The sequence below is a fragment of the Sciurus vulgaris genome (genome assembly GCF_902686455.1).
Source record: "Sciurus vulgaris genome assembly, chromosome: 4".
NCBI classification, from domain to species: Eukaryota; Metazoa; Chordata; class Mammalia; order Rodentia; family Sciuridae; genus Sciurus; species Sciurus vulgaris.
This window is the reverse complement of record NC_136464.1, coordinates 57,807,660-57,826,912: the sequence shown is the minus strand read 5'-3', so window position 1 is coordinate 57,826,912 and position 19,253 is coordinate 57,807,660. Positions and strand designations below refer to the sequence as shown.

General features: G+C 48.0%; 1 protein-coding gene across 1 annotated transcript in view; it reads left to right on the top strand.

Moving 5' to 3' along the window:
* Positions 1 to 202: 202 nt before the first annotated feature.
* HKDC1 (hexokinase domain containing 1) overlaps positions 203 to 19,253 on the top strand; it is a 49,364-nt gene continuing 30,313 nt past the window's right edge. The window contains 6 exon segments of the mRNA XM_079135769.1: positions 203 to 430; positions 7,024 to 7,186; positions 13,775 to 13,923; positions 14,010 to 14,129; positions 17,918 to 18,013; positions 19,237 to 19,253. The exon segment at positions 19,237 to 19,253 is cut by the window's right edge and continues 83 nt beyond it. Of these exon segments, the coding sequence (XP_078991895.1) occupies positions 368 to 430; positions 7,024 to 7,186; positions 13,775 to 13,923; positions 14,010 to 14,129; positions 17,918 to 18,013; positions 19,237 to 19,253 (608 nt within the window). The 5' untranslated portion in view covers positions 203 to 367.

Sequence of the window (19,253 nt, the reverse complement as noted above, 5' to 3'; positions counted from 1 at the left end):
AACTTCTCAAAAGATTTTCCTCGGCTGAGTGGGCTTGGTGGAGCACTGGCCTGAGAGCGTTGCTTGGCAACGAGATTTTGTGGCACTCCATACTCAAATAGTCAAGCAGCCCATCAATTCCCGGCCTCCCCCTCCACGGGCCCTCAGCTACCCCAGAGCCTCCTGGTAGACAATTAAGTGTGTGGCAGAGGGAGGGACCAGAGACAGGGGGCGAAGTTTAATCATTGAACCAGGCCGACTGAAAGTATTTAATCGGCAGCACCTCGCTCCTGGCCTGGACTGGAAGTGCACAGCGCTCCGGAATCGTGGGAGTAAAAACTGCCCAGAGATCTTTGCCTAGTTCAGGAAAAACCAAACTTGGGAAAACATGTTTGCAGTCCATTTGATGGCATTTTACTTCACCAAGCTAAAAGAGGATCAGATCAAGAAGGTAAGGACTCACAGAGCGGAGAGATGCCGGGCGTCCTTCAGACAGAACCAGCTGATCCCCTGCCTGCATCAGAAAGGGACTCAGGAGCTCAGTGGTAGTGCACTTGTCTAGCATGGGGGAGGCCCTGGGTTCGATCCCCAGTTTCAGAGAGCTTATTAAGAACAGATACTGGGAACCTCTGACCAGTAAAATCTCAGAGGGAGAAGAGGAGGTAAGTCTGCGGACTCCTGGGCATTGCATTACTGTCCTGAACCCTGAATTACAGTGGAACTTCCTGGCAGATATCACAAACAGAGGGGCTGAAGAGAAAGTCAATAGAAAGCTTGCAGAGGTTTGTGCTTGATTCAGGGATGCTTTGGGGGAAGGGCCCCAGTGGAAGAGTCATGTGTAAAGAAGTTTTAAGAACTTATTTTTTCTGATTTTTTTTTTTTTTTAGTTGTTGATGGACTTTTATTTTATTTATTTTTATGTGGTGCTGAGGGTCAAATCCAGTGCCTCACACATGCTAGTTAAGCACTCTGCCACTGAGCCACAACCCCAGCCCAGTTTTAAGAACTTTTGAAACAGATCTAATTATTCATATATTTGAAAGTATATAAAATATAGACCCTATATTATAGGATGGAATCTAGGGCCTTGTGTATGCAAGGCAAGCTCTCTACCACTGAGCTACGTCCCCATCCCCTTTTATTTTATTGAGACAGGGTCTTTTTAAGTTGTTCTGGCTGGCCTCAAACTTTTGATCCTCCTGCCTTGGCCTCCTGAGTAGCTGGGACTATAGCATTTGCCACTGCGTCTGGCTATTTATTTGTTCTTATTAGAATGTATATATTTCATAAATAAATATGAAATATTTGTTTTTTCAAGATGAGGTCTTGCTATATAGTTCATGCTGGCCTTTAACTCCTGGCCTCAAGCCACCCTCCTGCCTCAGCCTCCCTAATAGCTGGGACTACAGGTGCACACCACTGTGCCCAGGTGGGATGTGAGTTTTAACATGTGCTAATTGAAATGTTTATTAATGACACATGCTATTTGCCAACAGTGTGCTATTAAAGGTGTGCATTAATTGGTCACTTTGCCCTAGGAACTAGTTTCCAAAATTCCAAATTTGCTAGTTAGGGGTTGCCAAGGTCAACTGGGGGTAAGCAGGATTCTCTCCAGGCAGCTGAAACAAGCCTGCCTTACAGGCTGCACTCCCTGACTGGCTGTCAGTAGCAGCAGGCCACCGAGTAGCATGACTCAATTTACAGATAACAGGTGGACTCAGCCAAGGTCACCCAGGCATTTAAGGTGAAATCCAATTAAACCTAAATCTGAGAAAGCCACTCCCAGCCTTCTTTCTATTTACTATGATGTCTTCCCATGTTTCACAATAAGAGGATGAGACCCTCACAGTCTTAGTGTACTTGGTGAGATAAACTTCCACTAAATTCTATTTATGAGAAAGTTAGAAGTACAGCAAACTTAAGAATATAAAGCAGTTAGATTTAACCTTTTAATTTCTACTTGTTGGTTAGACTCACAGAGCCCCCTACTGGCTACTTGAGGAGCTGATAGAACTGTCCCCAGCCCAGCTTCGAATTCCCTTGCAGTTATCACCAGCTTGGGCAGGATGCAACCGGCACCGTGTCTCTTCTGCTTCCAAGAGGGAGTCTTAGAACCCTGAAATCTTTGGTTCTGCAAAATTATTTCATTTCCTTGGTCCCCCCGTGGTGGCTGACCTTTGGTTCTACCCTAGGTTAAGGCGGGACATGTTTGTCCACCAGCCCAGGTACAGATTCCAATAGCCCCTGTGGAAATGCAGACTCCCAGATGGAAGAAGGGTCAGTCTTTGTAAATACCTGAAGTTCACCTTCCCCCTCCCTGCAGAAGGCAAGAAAGTGGAGCTTTGCAGTTAACCTAGGGACCTAGCCATCTCTGGGGCCGTGCAGGAGGCTGCTTTATGGCTCTCAGGCTGAGTCATAGATTTTGAGAGCATTCCTCCATGGGATGAAAACACAGCTGGTCAAAAGGCACACTGTGTTCTCTCTCGGTGGCCTGGTAGCCAGTCCCATCTTAGTTTGTGTACCTTGTGTCTCTAGAACTGTCAAGATTCTGGACTTACATGTGCCTGCAAAGGTTACTATTCAGACCCTGGAACGTTTTTTTTTTTTTTTTTTTTAATCTCCTCATTCAAACATTAAAGACAAAAATAAAACAAAACAAACAAGAAGAAAGGAAAAGAGGAATCACTCTGACAGGTTCTTTTCCAATTCAATATATTGACACTATTTGACCTGTTGATAGCACTAGGTCAGGCCTGGTCACTGACCTGCAGAGTGTTGTCCGTAAGAAAAAGACTGGTTAGGTTTTCAGTATTTTTTACAGTTTAGTAAGTCAACATTATGAAAAAGTGAAAATGTTGCTTTTATATTTTATTTTATTTATTTGGAACTGGGGATTTAACCCAGGCGGTCTTGACCACTGAGCTACATCCCCAGTCCTTTTTTATATTTTATTTAGAGACATAGTCTCACTGAGTTGCTTAGCACTTCACTTTTTCTGAGGCTGGCTTTGAACTCACAATCCTCCTGCCTCAGCCTCCTGAGCTGCTGGGATTACAGGTGTGAGCCAATGCACCTAGTGAAATGTTACCTTTAATCTCACTTTTAATTTACCTTTAATCACAAACACTGTCATGTTTGCTGTGTAGGTGCCCTTGTGGGTTTTTTTTTCTCCCACAGTTATATTTATAATGTGCTATATGTACAGTTCTGCATCTTTCTTTCTTTTTTTTTTTTGGTACTGGGGATTGAACCCAGGGGCACTTAACCCCTGAGCCACATCCCTAGCCCTTATTTATATTTTATTTAGAGACAGGGTCTTGCTGAATTGCTTAGGACCTTGCTAAATTGCTGAGGCTGGCCTTGAATTTGCAATCCTCCTGCCTCAGCCTCCGGAGCCGCTGGGATTACAGGTGTGAACCACCACACCCACCCAGCTCAGTTCTGCATCTTGATTCCAGCGCTTATTGTTATGTTGTAAACACTTATGACCATTCATTCATTATCTTTGTAATTATTAACTTAACATCTTCCTAATATTTCTTGAGTATGTCACAATTTATTTAACCTTTTACTTCTTCTTTTTTTTTTTTTTTTTTTGCAGTGCTGGGGATTGAACTCAGGGCCTTGTGCTTGCAAGGCAAGCACTCTACCAGCTGAGCTATATCCCCAGCCCAACCTTTTGCTTCTTGATGGACATTTGGATCTTCAAATACATTCTTTTTAGCAACTGAAATATGTTATATATGTCAGATTATTTAGGTTCTCTGCTCAAAATTTTTTCCTTATTGACTAATAATAAAAATCAAATTCCTTACAATGAAAAAGATATGGCCATGACAGATACTGGCCTGTGATTGTTTTTCTCCATATTTAGCATTATTTTCTGAGGATAGATTTCTGAAGTGAAATCAGTAGGTCAAAGAGCAGAACCCCTTTATGACTCTTGGTTTATCCCAGGAGACCTCTGGACCGAGTGATCCCTAAGTCCCGTCTAGCTCCTACATTCTGCAATTCAACAGGTCTGAGCTTCAAGTCTGTGAATTTGCTTTTTCCAAGTTAAATGGGATGCTGGTTGGCTCTCCTGTTTAGATGACATTTCCTATTACAAGTTGTGAGTCCCTCCAAAAGTGGGCTTGGTGTTCTGCAAATCCAACTCCCTCCTTTGGTGCCTGGGACAAGTGCCCCTGGTTATACATGCCCCAGAACACCTACATGGATTAAAAAGACAGCTCCCCCCGCCAACATACATTTCAATCTTCCTGTCTAGCTACTGCACCAGGTACGTGGAAGACAAAGGATAAATAAGAAACTGCTGCTGGGCATGGTGGCACACACTTGTAATCCCAGAGACTTGGGAGGCTGAGGCAGGAGGATCATGGAGTTCAAAGTCAGCCTCAGCAAAAGCGAGGCACTAAGAAACTCCGTGAGACCCTGTCTCTAAATAAAATGCAAAATAGGGCTGGGGATGTGGCTCAGTGGTTAAGTGTCCCTGAGTTCAAACCCTGATACCTCCTCTCAAAAAAAAAAAAAAAAGAAACTGCTAAGATGACATTCTTTCCGCCATAACGTTGATTTATTGAAAGAGCAGAAGCCATCAATGGACTAAGTGACACTGGCAGGCTGCAGTTCACAACGGCCCCAAAGGATGCCGTTAGGTGGTTGCCTGGAAAAGCTCTTTATACTCTCCGGCAGAGCAAAAACGATCAGCAGTTTGAGGGGCCACAGCCTGAGGGGCTTAGATGTGGTGATAAAGGATCAAGCTTGGTTCCCATCCGGGGCATTCCTTCTCTTCTCCAACGCCAATTACTGGGGTCACGTCCCATCCATGCAGTTTTCTCTGTGTGTGTGGCTGTGCCAACCAATTAATCATAAACAGACACAGGGTGAGTAGGAAGCTCTTAGTGAAGCATGACCTGGTTACAGTCTTTCTTCTCCAACATGCTGAAAGCTCAGTTGTCCTTTATTGTTAACCACCCTCTAATGGTTTTCTGGCCTTTCTGATCTCCAAGTCCCCAGAGCTATGGGGCCATTTCAGTGGATTGGGTCTTGTGGCCCTCTGAGGCCTGGCTGATGGCTGGGCACCTTCCTAGGATAAGAGGGGAGCCCTGTGCTTTTGGTGTAATTTGTCTGTTGGGCATGTGGATCCCCCGTGGAATTGTGAGCCAAAACCAGGCTGTGGAGAGAGGAGTTTAGAGACAGCATGATAGTCCCAGCCCTGCCCCTTAACTACAGCTCTATGAATGCTACTGCATGGCTCTGAGCCTGCATTCCTCATCTCTCAGGGACAATAATTGTGGCCTTATCTGGCTGCCTCAAAGGGATGTCATAGAGATTTTTTTTTTTCTTTTCTTTTTTCTTTTTGGTCCTGGGAATTAAACCCAGTGGTGCTTAACCACTGAGCCACACCCCCAGCCCCTTTTTAATATTTTATTTAGAGACAGGGTCTCACTGAGTTGTTTAAGTCCTCACTAAGTTGCTGAGGCTGGCTTCAAACTCGTGATCCTTCAGCCTCAGCCTCCCGAGTTGCTGGGATGACAGGTGTGTGCCACCGTGCCCAGCTGTCATAGAGATTTGGTGAGGCTACATACACAAGAGCGCTTTTCAGACAGCAACACAAGTTCTTCCAGAAAAGTTTGCTCTCTCCAGGAATGCGAGGTAGCAAGCTCCTGGCGACCTGGGGGCGGTGCTGAGTAAATACAACAGAGCTGCAACTTTAGCGTGCACATGCTACTGTCTCTCTTCCTGCCCCATCGATAATCCCTCCCAAGAAGCCCAGGGAATCCAGCCTTCCACCAGCAATTCACTAGCATCAGTGTGGGGAGGAAGCTTTCCGCCATTCCTGATGTGGTATCTTAACGCCAAGTGGACTGAACACACCAGTGATTTTTACAACTTCTTTCCCCTGGGACAGTTGGTCCTTTGCCTCAATTTCTTGGTTACTTGAGTGACAATCACTCATTTCCAACAGCAATTTGAGGTGAGTTTAAAAAGTAGGCTGGGTGCGGTGCTTCATGCCTGTAATCCCCGCAGCCTGGGAGGCTGAGGTAGGAGGATCGTGAGTTCAGTCAGCCTCAGCAAAAGTGAGGACCTAAGCAACTCAGTGAGACCCTGTCTCTAAATAAAATACAAAATAGGGCTGGGGATGTGGCTCAGTGGTTGAGTGCCTCTGAGTTCAATCTTCTATACCTCTCCCCCCAAAAAATTTAACTTCATCTTAATTAGTACAACCTCAGTTAAATCAAAACAGAAATTTAAAGAAGTAGTTTTTTTTTTTTTTTTAAAGGAAACTTTATTTTGGTCCTGAGGATTGAACCCAGGGGCACTTGACCACTGATCTATATCCCCAATCCTTTCTCCTTTTTATTTATTGAATTGACTTTTTGGTACTAGGGATTGAACCCAGGGGCACTGAGTCACATTCCTAGCCCTTTTTATTTTTTAATTTTGAGACAGGGTCTTGCTATGTTACTGAGGCTAGCCTCAAACTTGCAATCCTCCTGCTTCAGCCTCCCGAGTCACTGGGATTATAGGCATGTGCCACTGAACCCATAAAGGACCAGATTTGGGTCTGAGCTTCTTAGAAGCTAATAAACAAAGGGGAATGTTTCTGAATATATACAGTCATAATTGGATCAAAGGAAGTTTCCATGTCTAGGAATTGAAGATTCAGGCTGAGGACAGTCTTTTCCAGTGGAGAGGAAATGGTACCAAGGTAGAGGTGGGAATTGGAAGCCCTGCATGCTCCTCAGTCCCCACCTCCCTGGCTATTGTCCCATCAGAATAATGGAAAGTCATTCTTCCCCAGAGCTTGCCCTTTAGAAGAATAAGTGGACACTTGTCGGTCTTCCATTCCATTCTGCTCCCTCGACTCTCCACTCTGTCCCTGGCTGGTGGAGGGGTCAGCTAAGGAGACTGTGGGAGTGCACATCACAAATCTGTCCCTCAGTTGGGACACAGCCTTGTGGAAGGAGTGGGAGTTTACAGCCTTGGCTGGAGGGCAAGCACCCCATTTGCCAACCCTGATCACCCCAATCTCTCTTCCAGGTGGACAGATTCCTGTATCACATGCGGCTTTCTGATGAGACCCTTTTGGACATCATGGCGCGGTTCCAGGCTGAGATGGAGAAAGGCCTGGGGAAGGACACCAACCCCACGGCCTCGGTGAAGATGCTGCCCACCTTTGTCAGGGCCATTCCAGATGGCTCGGGTGAGTGGGCTGGGCCCGCCAGGACCTGATCCGCCTGGCTCCTCCTGACTGAGGGGTCCCTGATGTTTGCTTTTATACCCATCTTCTCTTTCCACGTCCCTTCTCCCTGGCCCTCTCTGCTTCAGTGCTGCTGAACACCTCTGGGTTCCACAGACCCAGGCACCTTGCTTTCTCCCTGCCCATGCTGGCCTCACAAGTTCTGTCCCATCTCTCTCTCTCTCCCTCTCTCTCTCTCTCTTTCTCTCTCTCTCTCTCTCTCTCTCTCTCTCTCTCTCTTTGGTACCAGGGATTGAACCCACTGAATCACATCTCCAGCCCATTTTTATATTTTGTTTAGAGACAGGGGCTCCCTGAGTTGCTTAGGGCCTCGCTAAGTTGCTGAGGCTGGCTTTGAATTCACGATCCTCCTGCCTCGGCCTCCCTAGTCGCCAAGATTACAGGTGTGCACCATTGTGCCTGGCCTGTCCCCTCTCTTGCTGCAGCATCCCACCTTAGCTTTCTAAGAACAGTCTAGAAAGATCACTCACTATCTCAGCTGGGAAGCATACTCATACTGGGTTAGGTGCTTGTCAGAGTCCTGGCCACCATGGTGGATGAGTCTCCCCTGGACTAAAGACTCCATGAGGCCCTGGGACTTATTCACCTCAGTGTTCTGAGCATCCGATGCATCTGGGCCTGACATGGAAGTTGAAAGAACAGTAAATGGCGTTCATTCCTAGGTGTCTAGATTCTAGGTTAGAAAAGTAATGCAAGGAAGCATGTTGCAATGGAAATAAAATTAAATGACAATTCAAGAACACTAGGCCCAGCTCTGTCACTCCTTGGTGACATTGGGCAAGTGAGTAGCCTTGGTTTCTCCATGTGTAAAATAAGAGCATTGGTCTAGGTATTGGGTTTCCATTGCTGTGCTCTATTCTTAGGGGTGAGCCGGAGCTGGCAGGCTGGCTGGGGGTCTACAGTAGGAGCAGGGGTTCATACTTGCCTGGAAATAAGGTTTAGATTCACCTGGGACAATTCCTAAACATGTGGTTTCCCAGGTCTCTCCCCTGGAGACTCTAGGAACACACTACCACAAATTTAGTGGATTCACACAACACAAATATATGCTCTTACAGTTCTGGCGGTCAGGAGTCTGAAATGAGTCTATTTGGGCTAAAATCACAGGGTTGGCAGGGCGACCTTCCCTCTGGAGGCTCCAGGGAGAATGTCTCCCTGTCTCTTTCCGCGTCTAGGAGCCACCACATTCCTTAGCTTATACTCCCTTCTATCTTCAAAGCCAGCAGTATTGCGTCATCAGATCTTTCTCTGGAAGCCAGGTGTGATGGCATATGCCTGTAATCCCAGTGGCTTGGGAGGCTGAGGCAGGAGGATGGAGTTCAAAGCCAGCCTCAGCAATTTAGCAAGGCTTTTAGCAACTTAGTGAGACCCTGTCTCAAAATTAAAATGAGCTGGGGATATACCTTGGTGGTTAAGCACCCCTGGGTTCAATTGCCTAGTACAAACAAACAAACAAAAAAACAAAAATCAAAATTTTCTCTGACTCTGATCCTCTTTCTGCCTCCTTCTTCCACACTGAGAGACCCTGATCATCTCCCAGGCTCAAGGTCAACAGATAAGCAATTTCTAGTCTATTTGCAACCTGCAACTTTAGTTCTCCTTTGCCATTTGCTCTAACACAGTCAGGGATTGGGACACGAGGGGATGGGGACATTATTTTGACTACCACAGCCCAGGGCTCTCTAAAAGGGATCTGAGTTCCTGCCTGACTCCTCCGTTCTTAGCCTCTGGGCAAAGCCAGAAGAGAAAAGAACTGGCATTTACTGAGCATCTACTGCTGTCCTGAAATATTAGGGACCGGCTGTGCCACGTGCTCTGCATGGAACACCCTGGAGAAGCTGCTACTGCCAGGTTGGATGGGAGCATGGAGGAGCCAGCCTGCCCCATTTTCAAGATCCCAGTGATCAGAGCCTTGGGGCCCCGGAAGGAGCAGGGGCCGGAGCTTGGGGAATTCTCAGGGGGCCTTTGATTTGATTGGTTGAATTCTGGGCCGCTCTGGGCAGTGCTTGGGTCAAAGTAGCATGGCTCTGCTGAGAGTTCCCTCCTCCTCGCTCGTGGGCCGCTGCTTGGGATGGGCAGAGAACCACCCTTGAGGAACTCGAACTTTGGAGAGAGACAATCCTACTTTGAAATCTCAGCCCTGCCTCTGACAGTACTTGATGGGAGTGGGGAGGGGACTGTGGTCCTTGACAGGTTGTCCAGAGTCATTCTGCAGGGGCATCTGACTCACTGGGTGTGTGTAGGTGGTGACACACTGGGGCTAAGTCCTCCTTGCTTCCTGAGCTGTGGCCCCACCTCCAGATACCAAGAAGGTGTGGCCCCAAGGAGCAAGGGAGAGTGGCCTTCGGTGATCTGGAGGGGTGGGCTGGCTGCTTCCGACGTTTAGAAGTGAGATTGATCACGTGCTAGAAACCCAGTCTTCCTCAGGCAGGAGACGTGCGCCTCTTTTCTTCACCGTTCACTCAGACCTCTCCCCCACAACACGGCATCCAGTGGTTCTGTTGCAGAGAGGTTCCTGGACCCGAGTATCAAGTGAGCAGTGCCCTTGTGGGTCCCAGGACTACTGTGCCCCTGTCCTCATCAGTACAAGGGGATGGTCGGCGTGGCCCTCTGACAGTAGGACCGTAAATGGAGGGGCCACGGGAGCGACTCCCTCCCTCTCAGAGGCTTGAATCTTTATGTTTGCTGAAATAAAACTACAATAGACCAATGGGAGAAGCCGGCATGCAAATTTATTAATGTGCATGGACCACAGGAGCCACACACAATGGGAAACTCAAAGAAGGTGTGGGGGGCGCGGCGGGTTGTGGCTTAAATACCCTCTTCCTTAGGAAGAGGGAAGTGGGGGCTGCAGGCAATTTCAGAGGGGTAGTAAATGATTTTTAGGGGGAAAGAGCAGACAATGGCCTGGGACAAAGTTCCTCCGGGCTCCAGGTGTAGTGTTTGGTTTTCAATCTCTTGGTGATCAGAAGTAACCCTCCTTGGTTAATGATATCTTGGTAGAGGATTGAAGGCAAATGTGTTCCTCCTTGGTGGATCAGGTCCCTAGGCAGATAAGGGGACTCCAGGGAAAGCCCTTCCTCAATTTGCTGTTCTCCAGGTGCTCCAGAGTAGCATATTTTGGGGTATTGTTTTCTGAGCCCCACATCAGGACCCAGTGTGGTTGTTAATGAAGCGCTTTAAAATCTCCCAAATATGGTCCCCAGTGTTCTGTAGCTCTTATGAACTGGTGGTGTTATTTTGTGATTACTGACAAAAACCAAATAAACCTCTCCTAATCCCTGGTGGGTTCCAGTTCAGAAATGTATGACGAGCTCCTTCTGCGTCTCCTTGCTCTCTGTAGCTTCTCCTCTCACCTGAACCTGTCGGAGGGCATCAACTGTCTGAGGCTGATTGACCTCCCAGCCTTTTACAAAACTGCCATGGACCGTTCTTAGGACCCAGAGCCTTCAGAGTGTTTTGTTATCATCTGTGGCTTCTCTAGCAGGCATGGAAGGAGGGGCCCCGGAAGCACCCAGGGAGGGGTTGTGAAGGTGGTTAGGGTGCCTCTGCTGAATCCCAGCTGGCTTCTGCCTCCAGCTGCCTCCTAGGCCTGCATGGAGGCCTTGGACCAGCCCAGGAGCTCTGAGGTAGCCAGTCATCATGGCTGATGGTCCCAGAGGGTTCATCTCATGCCTGAGAATAAGAATCAGATTCATCTGGAATGATTTCCAAACCTGGTTTTCCCAGCCTCTCCCTCTGGAGACTGAATCTCCAGGAATCTACACAGTCTGTCACCCTGTGCCTTCAGGAGACACTGCACTGGGGAATGTGGAGGGAAGGAAGGTGTGAACCCTGACATGGCTTAGTCTCCAGGGACCATCAACAGGAAGCGGATTGTGGGAAAAAATCTGCCCACCTGGGAGGCCCTGAAGACTCACCACCTTTGCCCTCCTCCTCTGCCCGGGCAGGGCCTCTCTCCCCCAGGCTCCAGTGAGTTCTTCCTCTGGGGTTAGAGTCACATCACGGAAGGGATCACACCACGTGGTTTCCATGAAAGGGCACCTTGAGTCACCAGAGGAGTGACATGTTTGCACAGTGATAACGGCGCTCGTTGTGGTGTGGTGGGTGGAGAGAAGAAAGTCTCCTGCGCTAGCCAGTTCTCAGGTATCGTCCGCCATTGTGCAGCTCCGCAGCCTCCTCTTTTGCTAAACCCTCAGGCTGCCCTGATTGGTGCCAGGGGTGTTTTGTCCCCTCAAAATATCAATCAGGCCTTGGCATCCCCTTGTTCAAAATCTTTCTGTGAGCTGGGTGTGGTGGCGCCTGCCTGTAATCCCAGTGGCTCAGGAGGCTGAGGCAGCAGGTTTGCGAGTTCAAAGCCAGTCTCAGTAATTAGCGAGGCCCTAGGCAACTCAATGAGACCCTGTCTCTAAATAGAATATAAAAAAGAGCTGGGGATGTGGCTCAGTGGTTAAGCACCCTGGGTTCAATCCCCAGGATAAAAAATAAATAAATAAATAAATAAATAAATTTAAAAAAACAACCACTTTCTGTGGCTCCTGCTCACCTTCCTGATAAAGACCTAATTCTTTGGGGTGGGGTGACTTTTCCAATCCTTCCTGATTTACCCCAGACTACCTTCCAGGCCCATTTTTGATTGAGAACCACAGGTGCCCATTCCTTTGCTCATGGTCTCCCCTCCCTGGAACACTGCTGTTCCCTGCCTGGCTACCTAACTTGCTCTGATTGCAACACTCAGCTGTGTCCGTCCCCCTGGGGAACTGGCTGCCTGCCTCCCATCTCTGATTTGGGCACCTCTCCCTGCACTTTCCACCATTAGAGTTCTTGTCCTTCCAATGGAAATGGCTTCCTCCTGCGCCTGTATTGCTGATAATCTCCCTGGGGCACCTGCAGCCTCTCACTCCTAGCATTCCTAGCATCTGACATGTGATGTGGCACCGACCAGTGCCCCATAAATGTTTGTGCAAGGATGGTGTGATCTGTCTTCCACACCAAGGAGACATCTGGGTGAGCATCTCCAGCTGGTGCATAATGCGTACTCATATGAGCAGGAGAAGGTTTGCTCCCTGAAGTCCCTCGCCAGTCATCGGTGGCTTCCCCTGACTCATTTCAGAGCTGATCTGGGTAGATCATCTCCATTTTGTTCCACGGGAACAAAAGATGAAGCTGGCTGAGTCTCTCAGTGAGGGTTCTCCACCTTGGCTGCCTGGGAGCTTGTTTGGAAGTGCTGACTCTCAGCCCAGTGAAGCACGATCTGCATGCTGGGTGGGGGTGAGCAAGCGTGGACCGCACTGCTCTGGGCCAGCTGAGCCTTTGCCGCTAGCTCTTGGATTGCCTAGATTGGAGAAACCAGCCAGGCCCAGTCAAGGGAAGCCTGTTGCGTGAGAACATGAGGACCAGGAGCAGGACCCAGGATCGTGTGGGAAGCCAAGGGCAGGAGCTGTGGTGTACTTAGGCCTCAAGGGACCTGCACCTTGAATCTTTTCTTCCCGTGATTTCTTTTTGCAGGTGACCCCCTTGGCTTCCTGCCTGATCTCGAAGGTCAGAAGCGCTGATGTTTCAGTTTTTACCATCTACTAGCAATTTCCTTCTGTGTTTTATTTCGTGCTTTACAAGGAGTGACTCTGGCTGGCTGGCCCCTGAGATCCAGGCAGGCATGGCTGCCATCATGTAGTACCAAACAAGGCCTTTGGGTGCTGGGTTTGTGAGTTTGAAGTTTCACTGACCTGTGCTGTGGGCGTGTATCCTGAAGCATGCCTGGTACCAACCGGAAGCCACTCTTCAGGCATGAATAATCATGTACAAAGGCTTGTTGACCAAAGGGGTACGTGTCTGAGTATGCGCTCCATCTCTGGCTGACGCTGAAGGCAGTGGCAGGGATCCTGAGTCAGAGTGGTCAGGGAGGGCTGCCCCCCTAACGTGTGGTCATTTCGTTTTGGTCACAGGCATTTCTCTTGGGGCAGTCTGGATAGTGTTCCATTTTCTCCTTTTGGAATGGCTCTGGCCTAAAGATTAAGCATCCAGCTGGGTGTGGTGCGCTGGCCTATAATCCCAGGGACCTGAGAGGCTGAGGCAGGAGGATCACAAGTCAAGGCCAGCCTCGGTAATTTAGCAAGGCCCTAAGCAACATAGTGAAACCCTGTCTCAAAATAAAAATTAAAAATGCTGGGGATGTGGCTCAGTGGTTGAGCACCCTGGGTTCAAACTCTGGCACCAAAAAAAAAAAAAAAAAAAAAGAGGGTTCACATGTGTCTTCCTCAAATGAATGTGCTCATTCCCTACAGCTTGACTGAGTGGGGTGGGCTCAGGCTGTAGAGTCAGACAGACCTGGGCTCACACCCCACCTCTGTCCCCTGCCGCACTGGCTCAGACACATGCCATGCTCTTCAAGCACCCCCAGGTGAGCAAGCTGACACTAACGCTTGGGGTGGTCATGAGCACTCATGGTGTTAATATGTCCACCTTCCAACACTGGGCTCACCCCAGAGCAGCCCCTCAGTGAATCGTGACTGTTTTTTTTTTTCTTAATAGAAAACGGGGAATTCCTTTCCCTGGATCTTGGAGGATCCAAGTTTCGAGTCTTGAAGGTGCAAGTCTCTGAAGAAGGGAAGCGAAATGTCCAGATGGAGAGTCAGTTCTACCCAACGCCCAATGAAATCATCCGGGGGAATGGCTCTGAGGTATGGGGCAGGCAGGGAAGCCCTTGTCCCCAGGGGGGCATCCAGCTGTGCCTTAGCTCCAGGTCCTGTGCTTTCTCTTTCTGCAGCTGTTTGAATACGTAGCCGACTGCCTGGCAGATTTCATGAAGACCAAAGAGTTGCAGCATAAGAAATTGCCCCTTGGCTTTACTTTTTCTTTTCCTTGCAGACAGACTAAGTTGGAAGAGGTAAGCCAGTGGGAATGGAGAAGGGGACTTGTGCAGGAGCCAGCGGGCACAGAAGGAAGCAGCAGGAGCTTCTGGCTTATCATTTTCCCCCCTCCAGGGTTTGTTAATGATGAGATGGCAGAGACCTGCTTAACATGGTGGCCTCAATTCTACCCCGCCCACCCCTTTTTTTGTGGGGTGGTGCTGGGGATTGAACCCAGGGCTTTGTGCCTGCTAGGCAAGCACTCTATCAACCAAGCTATGTCCCCAGCCCTTGATTCTACCCTTATCATGAGCAAAGCACTAAGTGGGGAGTGGGATGCTTTACAGTGGTTCTCAAACCTTGGGCTGCAGGGGAAACCCCTGGAGGGCTTGATAGATTGCTGTACCCCGCAGAATCACAGGGGTCTGCAGCCAGGCCCCAAATTTGCATTTCTAACAGGTAACATGAGATGCAGTTTGAGGACCAGGTTAGGACCACTGACATAGCTGCCTAGCATTAGAGTGGGAAGCTTCGGTCACCTCCCTCTGCCCTGAGTGCTCAGGAGGAGGATGGAGGTGGGTCCCTGGAGCAAACATGGCAGTGAACAGACAGTGCCTGAGCTGCCTGGTCTCAGCGGTGCCACTAGCCAGGAGGTGGGCCTGGGAATTCATCCTCATGTGACTCGACTTCCAATCTGTGAACAGGAGGATGTCTAACCCAATCTTATGTAAATCTTTAAAAAACTACGTTAAGGGCCATGCAGAAGGACAATGAGCTTCCTCTCCAGGTCACTCCTGTTTGGGGGGGGTGGTGTCCTCTAATCTCCTATTGCACATACTGGCTATGACACCCGTAGTCCATCATCAAATCTTGTACAACTTTGGGTTGCATTCGATATGGTCGGCATGGGTTGCTGCTTGGTGGTAGTAGCAAAGCTTCCACGTTCTTCCACAGACCTGGCCTTGAATCACAGTGTCCTCTGGGACAAGTTACTACCTGAGCCTTTTGTTTGCTCATTCATAAAGCAGGGGTAATAATATTTACTTGCTGGTTGAAGGGAAGCTTGAAAAATTATTTGTAAAAGCTTAACACTGTGCCTGGTGCATAAACCACGGCTACTGGGTCATGATGACTGTATCTTATTAGTTTCTGTGCTCTTGAGTCTCATTCCAAAGTCAACAGGTGTTTCTGGAGGGCAGGTGCTGTTTTGTATAATTCTCCACCCACCCCTGCCTTAACAGGTGCTTGATAACTATCTTACAATCCATAGGTGCAATCGACCATTAGATTCTGTTGAGTAGAGGTGTGTTGTCCTCTCTACAGAACAGCAAGGCTGAGGTTTCTCTCTCTCTCTCTCTCTCTCTCTCTCTCTCTCTCTCTCTCTCTCTCTCTCTCTCTCTCTCTCTCTCTCTCTCTCTCTTTCTTTCATAAAGAAATGATTGGGGGAAAAGTAACAGAAAGAAGGTTTCAGAGAATGTTTAGGTGAGGCCACAGTGAACTTAGCTCTGAGCTTCCTTGCCGTTGCTGTATGGAATAGCAGAGGCTCCGGCAGTGCCAGCAGCTGGGAATCAGGTGTCAGAGTTGGTCTGAGGGGCAGGTGGAGGAGGAAGAGTGCAGGCTGCACGCCAACGATTAAACACCTGTCACTGAAGCTCAGAAACTGGGGCCTTGGGAAGCAGAGAGAAACTCAGGCTCTGTGGGGGGTCAGTTTGCCCTTGGGACATGTGCCTAAGGGAGTTCTTTGAGAAACTAAAAGTGATTAAAGAAGATAAGGGCTTGAGGATTAAAAAAGCATTAGTTACTTGGTTTGGGGGATTTGTTTATTTAATTTATTTATTTGGTGCTGGGGACTGAACCCAGGGTTTCTCTCAAGCGAAGCACTCACTCTGCCACTGACTCAGCCCTTGATTTTGTGCATGCCTGTGTATGGGGGGCGACGGGTACTAAGGATTGAACCCAGGGGTGCTCTACACTGAACTACACTCCCATATATATATATATATATATATATATATATTTAGATATGGTCTTGCTAAGTTGCTGAGGGTCTTACTAAGTTGTTAGACCTTGAACTTGCATCCTTCTGCCTCAGCTTCCTGAGTATCTGGATCTGGGGTTACAGGCATAAGCCACTATTCTAGGCAATCACTGTTTTTATTTTTTAAATGAGAGAACAGAAAAGGTTAGCCAAAGATAAATTTTTCTGTGTGTTCTCATGGTAAAATGGTGATACTTTTACAAGGTTAAAAAAAATGAGGGTAGAAATCAAAAGACTTAAAGAAAATAGCAATCACTTCCAATCCCAGTATTCAGAAATATCTAATTCTAGAACTGTGGAATTTCCCATCCAGTCACTTCTACATTGAATTCTAATGTTATGCTGTAAATACAGTTTTAAAACATATAGTTAGTTATATGTTATTATTTACTTTTCCTCAACTTAGAATTATGTCACAAGTGTTTATCTCTCAGTTTCCCATACACTTTTCCCCTAACAGGTCCCACATTGTGCCTGGCACCCTTGTGGGGGAGAAGCCACCCTACACACTCTCTTTGATGGACCTGCATGTTGCAATAACCTATGAAAACAGAAGTTAGAGAGAGAGAGAGAGAGAGAGAGAGAGAGAGAGAGAGAGAGAGAGAGAGAGAGAGAGAGAGAGAGAGAGAGAGAGAGTTACCACAGGGTGGCGCTGTGGTGCAGCATAGAAACCTAGATTGGGCTACAACCGAATTGGGCTCTGGTTGTCACTCATGTGAGACCTAGAGTAGTTCCCTGGCTTTAAATAAATTGCAGTTTCTTTCTTTTTTTCTTTTCTCTCTTTCTCTCTCTCTCTCTTTTTGTTTGTACTGGGGATTGAACTCAGGGGCACTTAACCACTGAGCCACGTCTCCAGCCCTATTTTGTATTTTGTTTAGAGACAGGGTCTCACTGAGTTGCTTAGGTCCTCGCTAAGTTGTTGAGGCTGGCTTTGAACTCCAGATCCTCCTGCCTCAGCCTTCCGAGCTGCTGGGATTACAGGTGTGTGCCACTGTGCCCAGTTGTTCTAACTTTTCAGTAATTGCTCAGTTACTATGTATCAAGTTTCAATCTACACAAATGAGAGGAATACATATTTTAAAAGGTTTCTGAAGTGATATTAGAAGAATCTATTCACAATAGCCAAGCTATGGAATCAACTGCAATGTCCACCAACAGATGAATGGATAAAGTGTGTTGCATGTGCTCAGTAGAATACTGTTTGGCCAAAAAAGGAGGAAATTCTGTCATTTATGGCAACATGGATGAACCTGGAGGACGGTTAAGTGAAATAAGTCAGGCACAGAAAGACAAATACCACCTGATCTCGCTCATTTTTTGGAATCTGCAAAGCTGATCTCATGGAAATAGAAAGTAGAATGGTAGTTTCCAGAAGCTGGGGAGAGTAAAAGGAGGGAAGGCTGAGGAGAGAATGGCCAGTGGTACAAAATTACAGCTAGATAGGAGCAATTAATTCTGGTGTTCTGTTGCACAGTAGGGCAACTATGTTAATGAAACTGTATTATTTATTTCAAAAGAACTAAAAGACTGAATATTCAAACCAGAAATAAATGCTAAATGTTTGAGGTGATGGATTTGCTAATTTCCCTGATTTGATCATTATTCATTATATGCATGCATTCTAACATCAGTGCTATACCCATAGTCTGAACGATTGTGTGTCAATTGAAAACAAAATGAGAAAAAGAATTGGGGTGCTTCGGCCTAGAAACAGAAGCCCGTGGGAGATGTTCTGTGAGTTTGGCGCTTCTGCTGCTGTGTTTGGACTGGATCTGATCCTCCCCACAGGGGGTCCTGCTTTCATGGACCAAGAAGTTCAAGGCACGGGGTGTTCAGGACACGGATGTAGTGAGCCGCCTGACCAAAGCCATGAAAAAACACAAGGTGAGGTCCTGACCTCAGTGTGAGGTCCTGTCCCAGTCCTAGTCCCTCTCTCGGGGGCCTTGTACTGTGCCTGCCTGGAAGGGGACTCAGAGAAGGAACTTCTTCAGGGAGGTCCCACTGTAGCACAGAGGTGGCCATTTTGGATGAACCCACTGGGACCCTTTGTATGTGGGGTGGTCCCCATCACTGTTGAAAGGTAGCCCAGAACCTTCCTGCTCTTCCCTGAATCCCCCAGCGGCCACAGCCCTTCAGGGGGACTTGCTTAAACCTGAGCTTGTGTAAGCTTCCACTCCTCTCTAAGGCTTACCAGATGCCTGGCTCCTTGCTGAGCTGGAAAGTACAGTACAAATGAATCCCACCTGCTCGTTGCCCTGATGGAAAGAATACACACACACACACACACACACACACGCCCTGATGGAAAGAATACACACACACACACTACACAGACACACACACACACACACACACACACACTACACACACACACACACACACACACACACACGCCCTGATGGAAAGAATACACACACACACACACACACACTACACAGACACACACATGTGTGTGTGTGTGTGTGTATATATATGATACACTTTTTTTTTGCTGTGCCAGGGACTGAACCCAGGGCCACTTGAATGCTAGCTGAGTGCTCTGCCCCTGAGCTACCGCCCCAGTGCAAGGGGAATGTTCTGCTGTGCAGTTTTCTGGTCTTTTTTCTCTCTAAAGCTAGGCTCCTGTTCTTTGATAGACTTCATTTTTCTCTTAATGTTTTCAGTTTACTTTCAAGTAAAACCTTGGGGAACCCTGTGCAATGACCAGAGTTGACTTGGCAGAACAGGAAACCCAGGCAGGAAACCATGGCACGCCCCCGGGGCAGGGCTTGCTGGGTAGTGTGTTCCTGTGGGCGTGATTTTGGTGTTCTTCCTTAGAGACATCATTGCTCCCAGGATAGACACGCTTTCCTCTGTGTCCTCTCAGGGTCCCTCACACAAGGGTGGCCTCCTCATATTGCCTTTGCACAGAGGCCTTTGTCTTCAGAAGAGGAGCATGTGTCCCTTCTCCCTCTCCCAGGCCCTGTCCTTCATGAAAGCCAGCTTCTCCCAGGCAGGCCCAGCAGGCGGCGTCCAGTGATGTCTCAACCAATCACCTTCCTGGGGATGGGGAAGGGATCCTACCTCCTCCCCACCCACGGATGCTCTCTGGGCCTTGTGTTCCACAGGACCTGGACGTGGATAT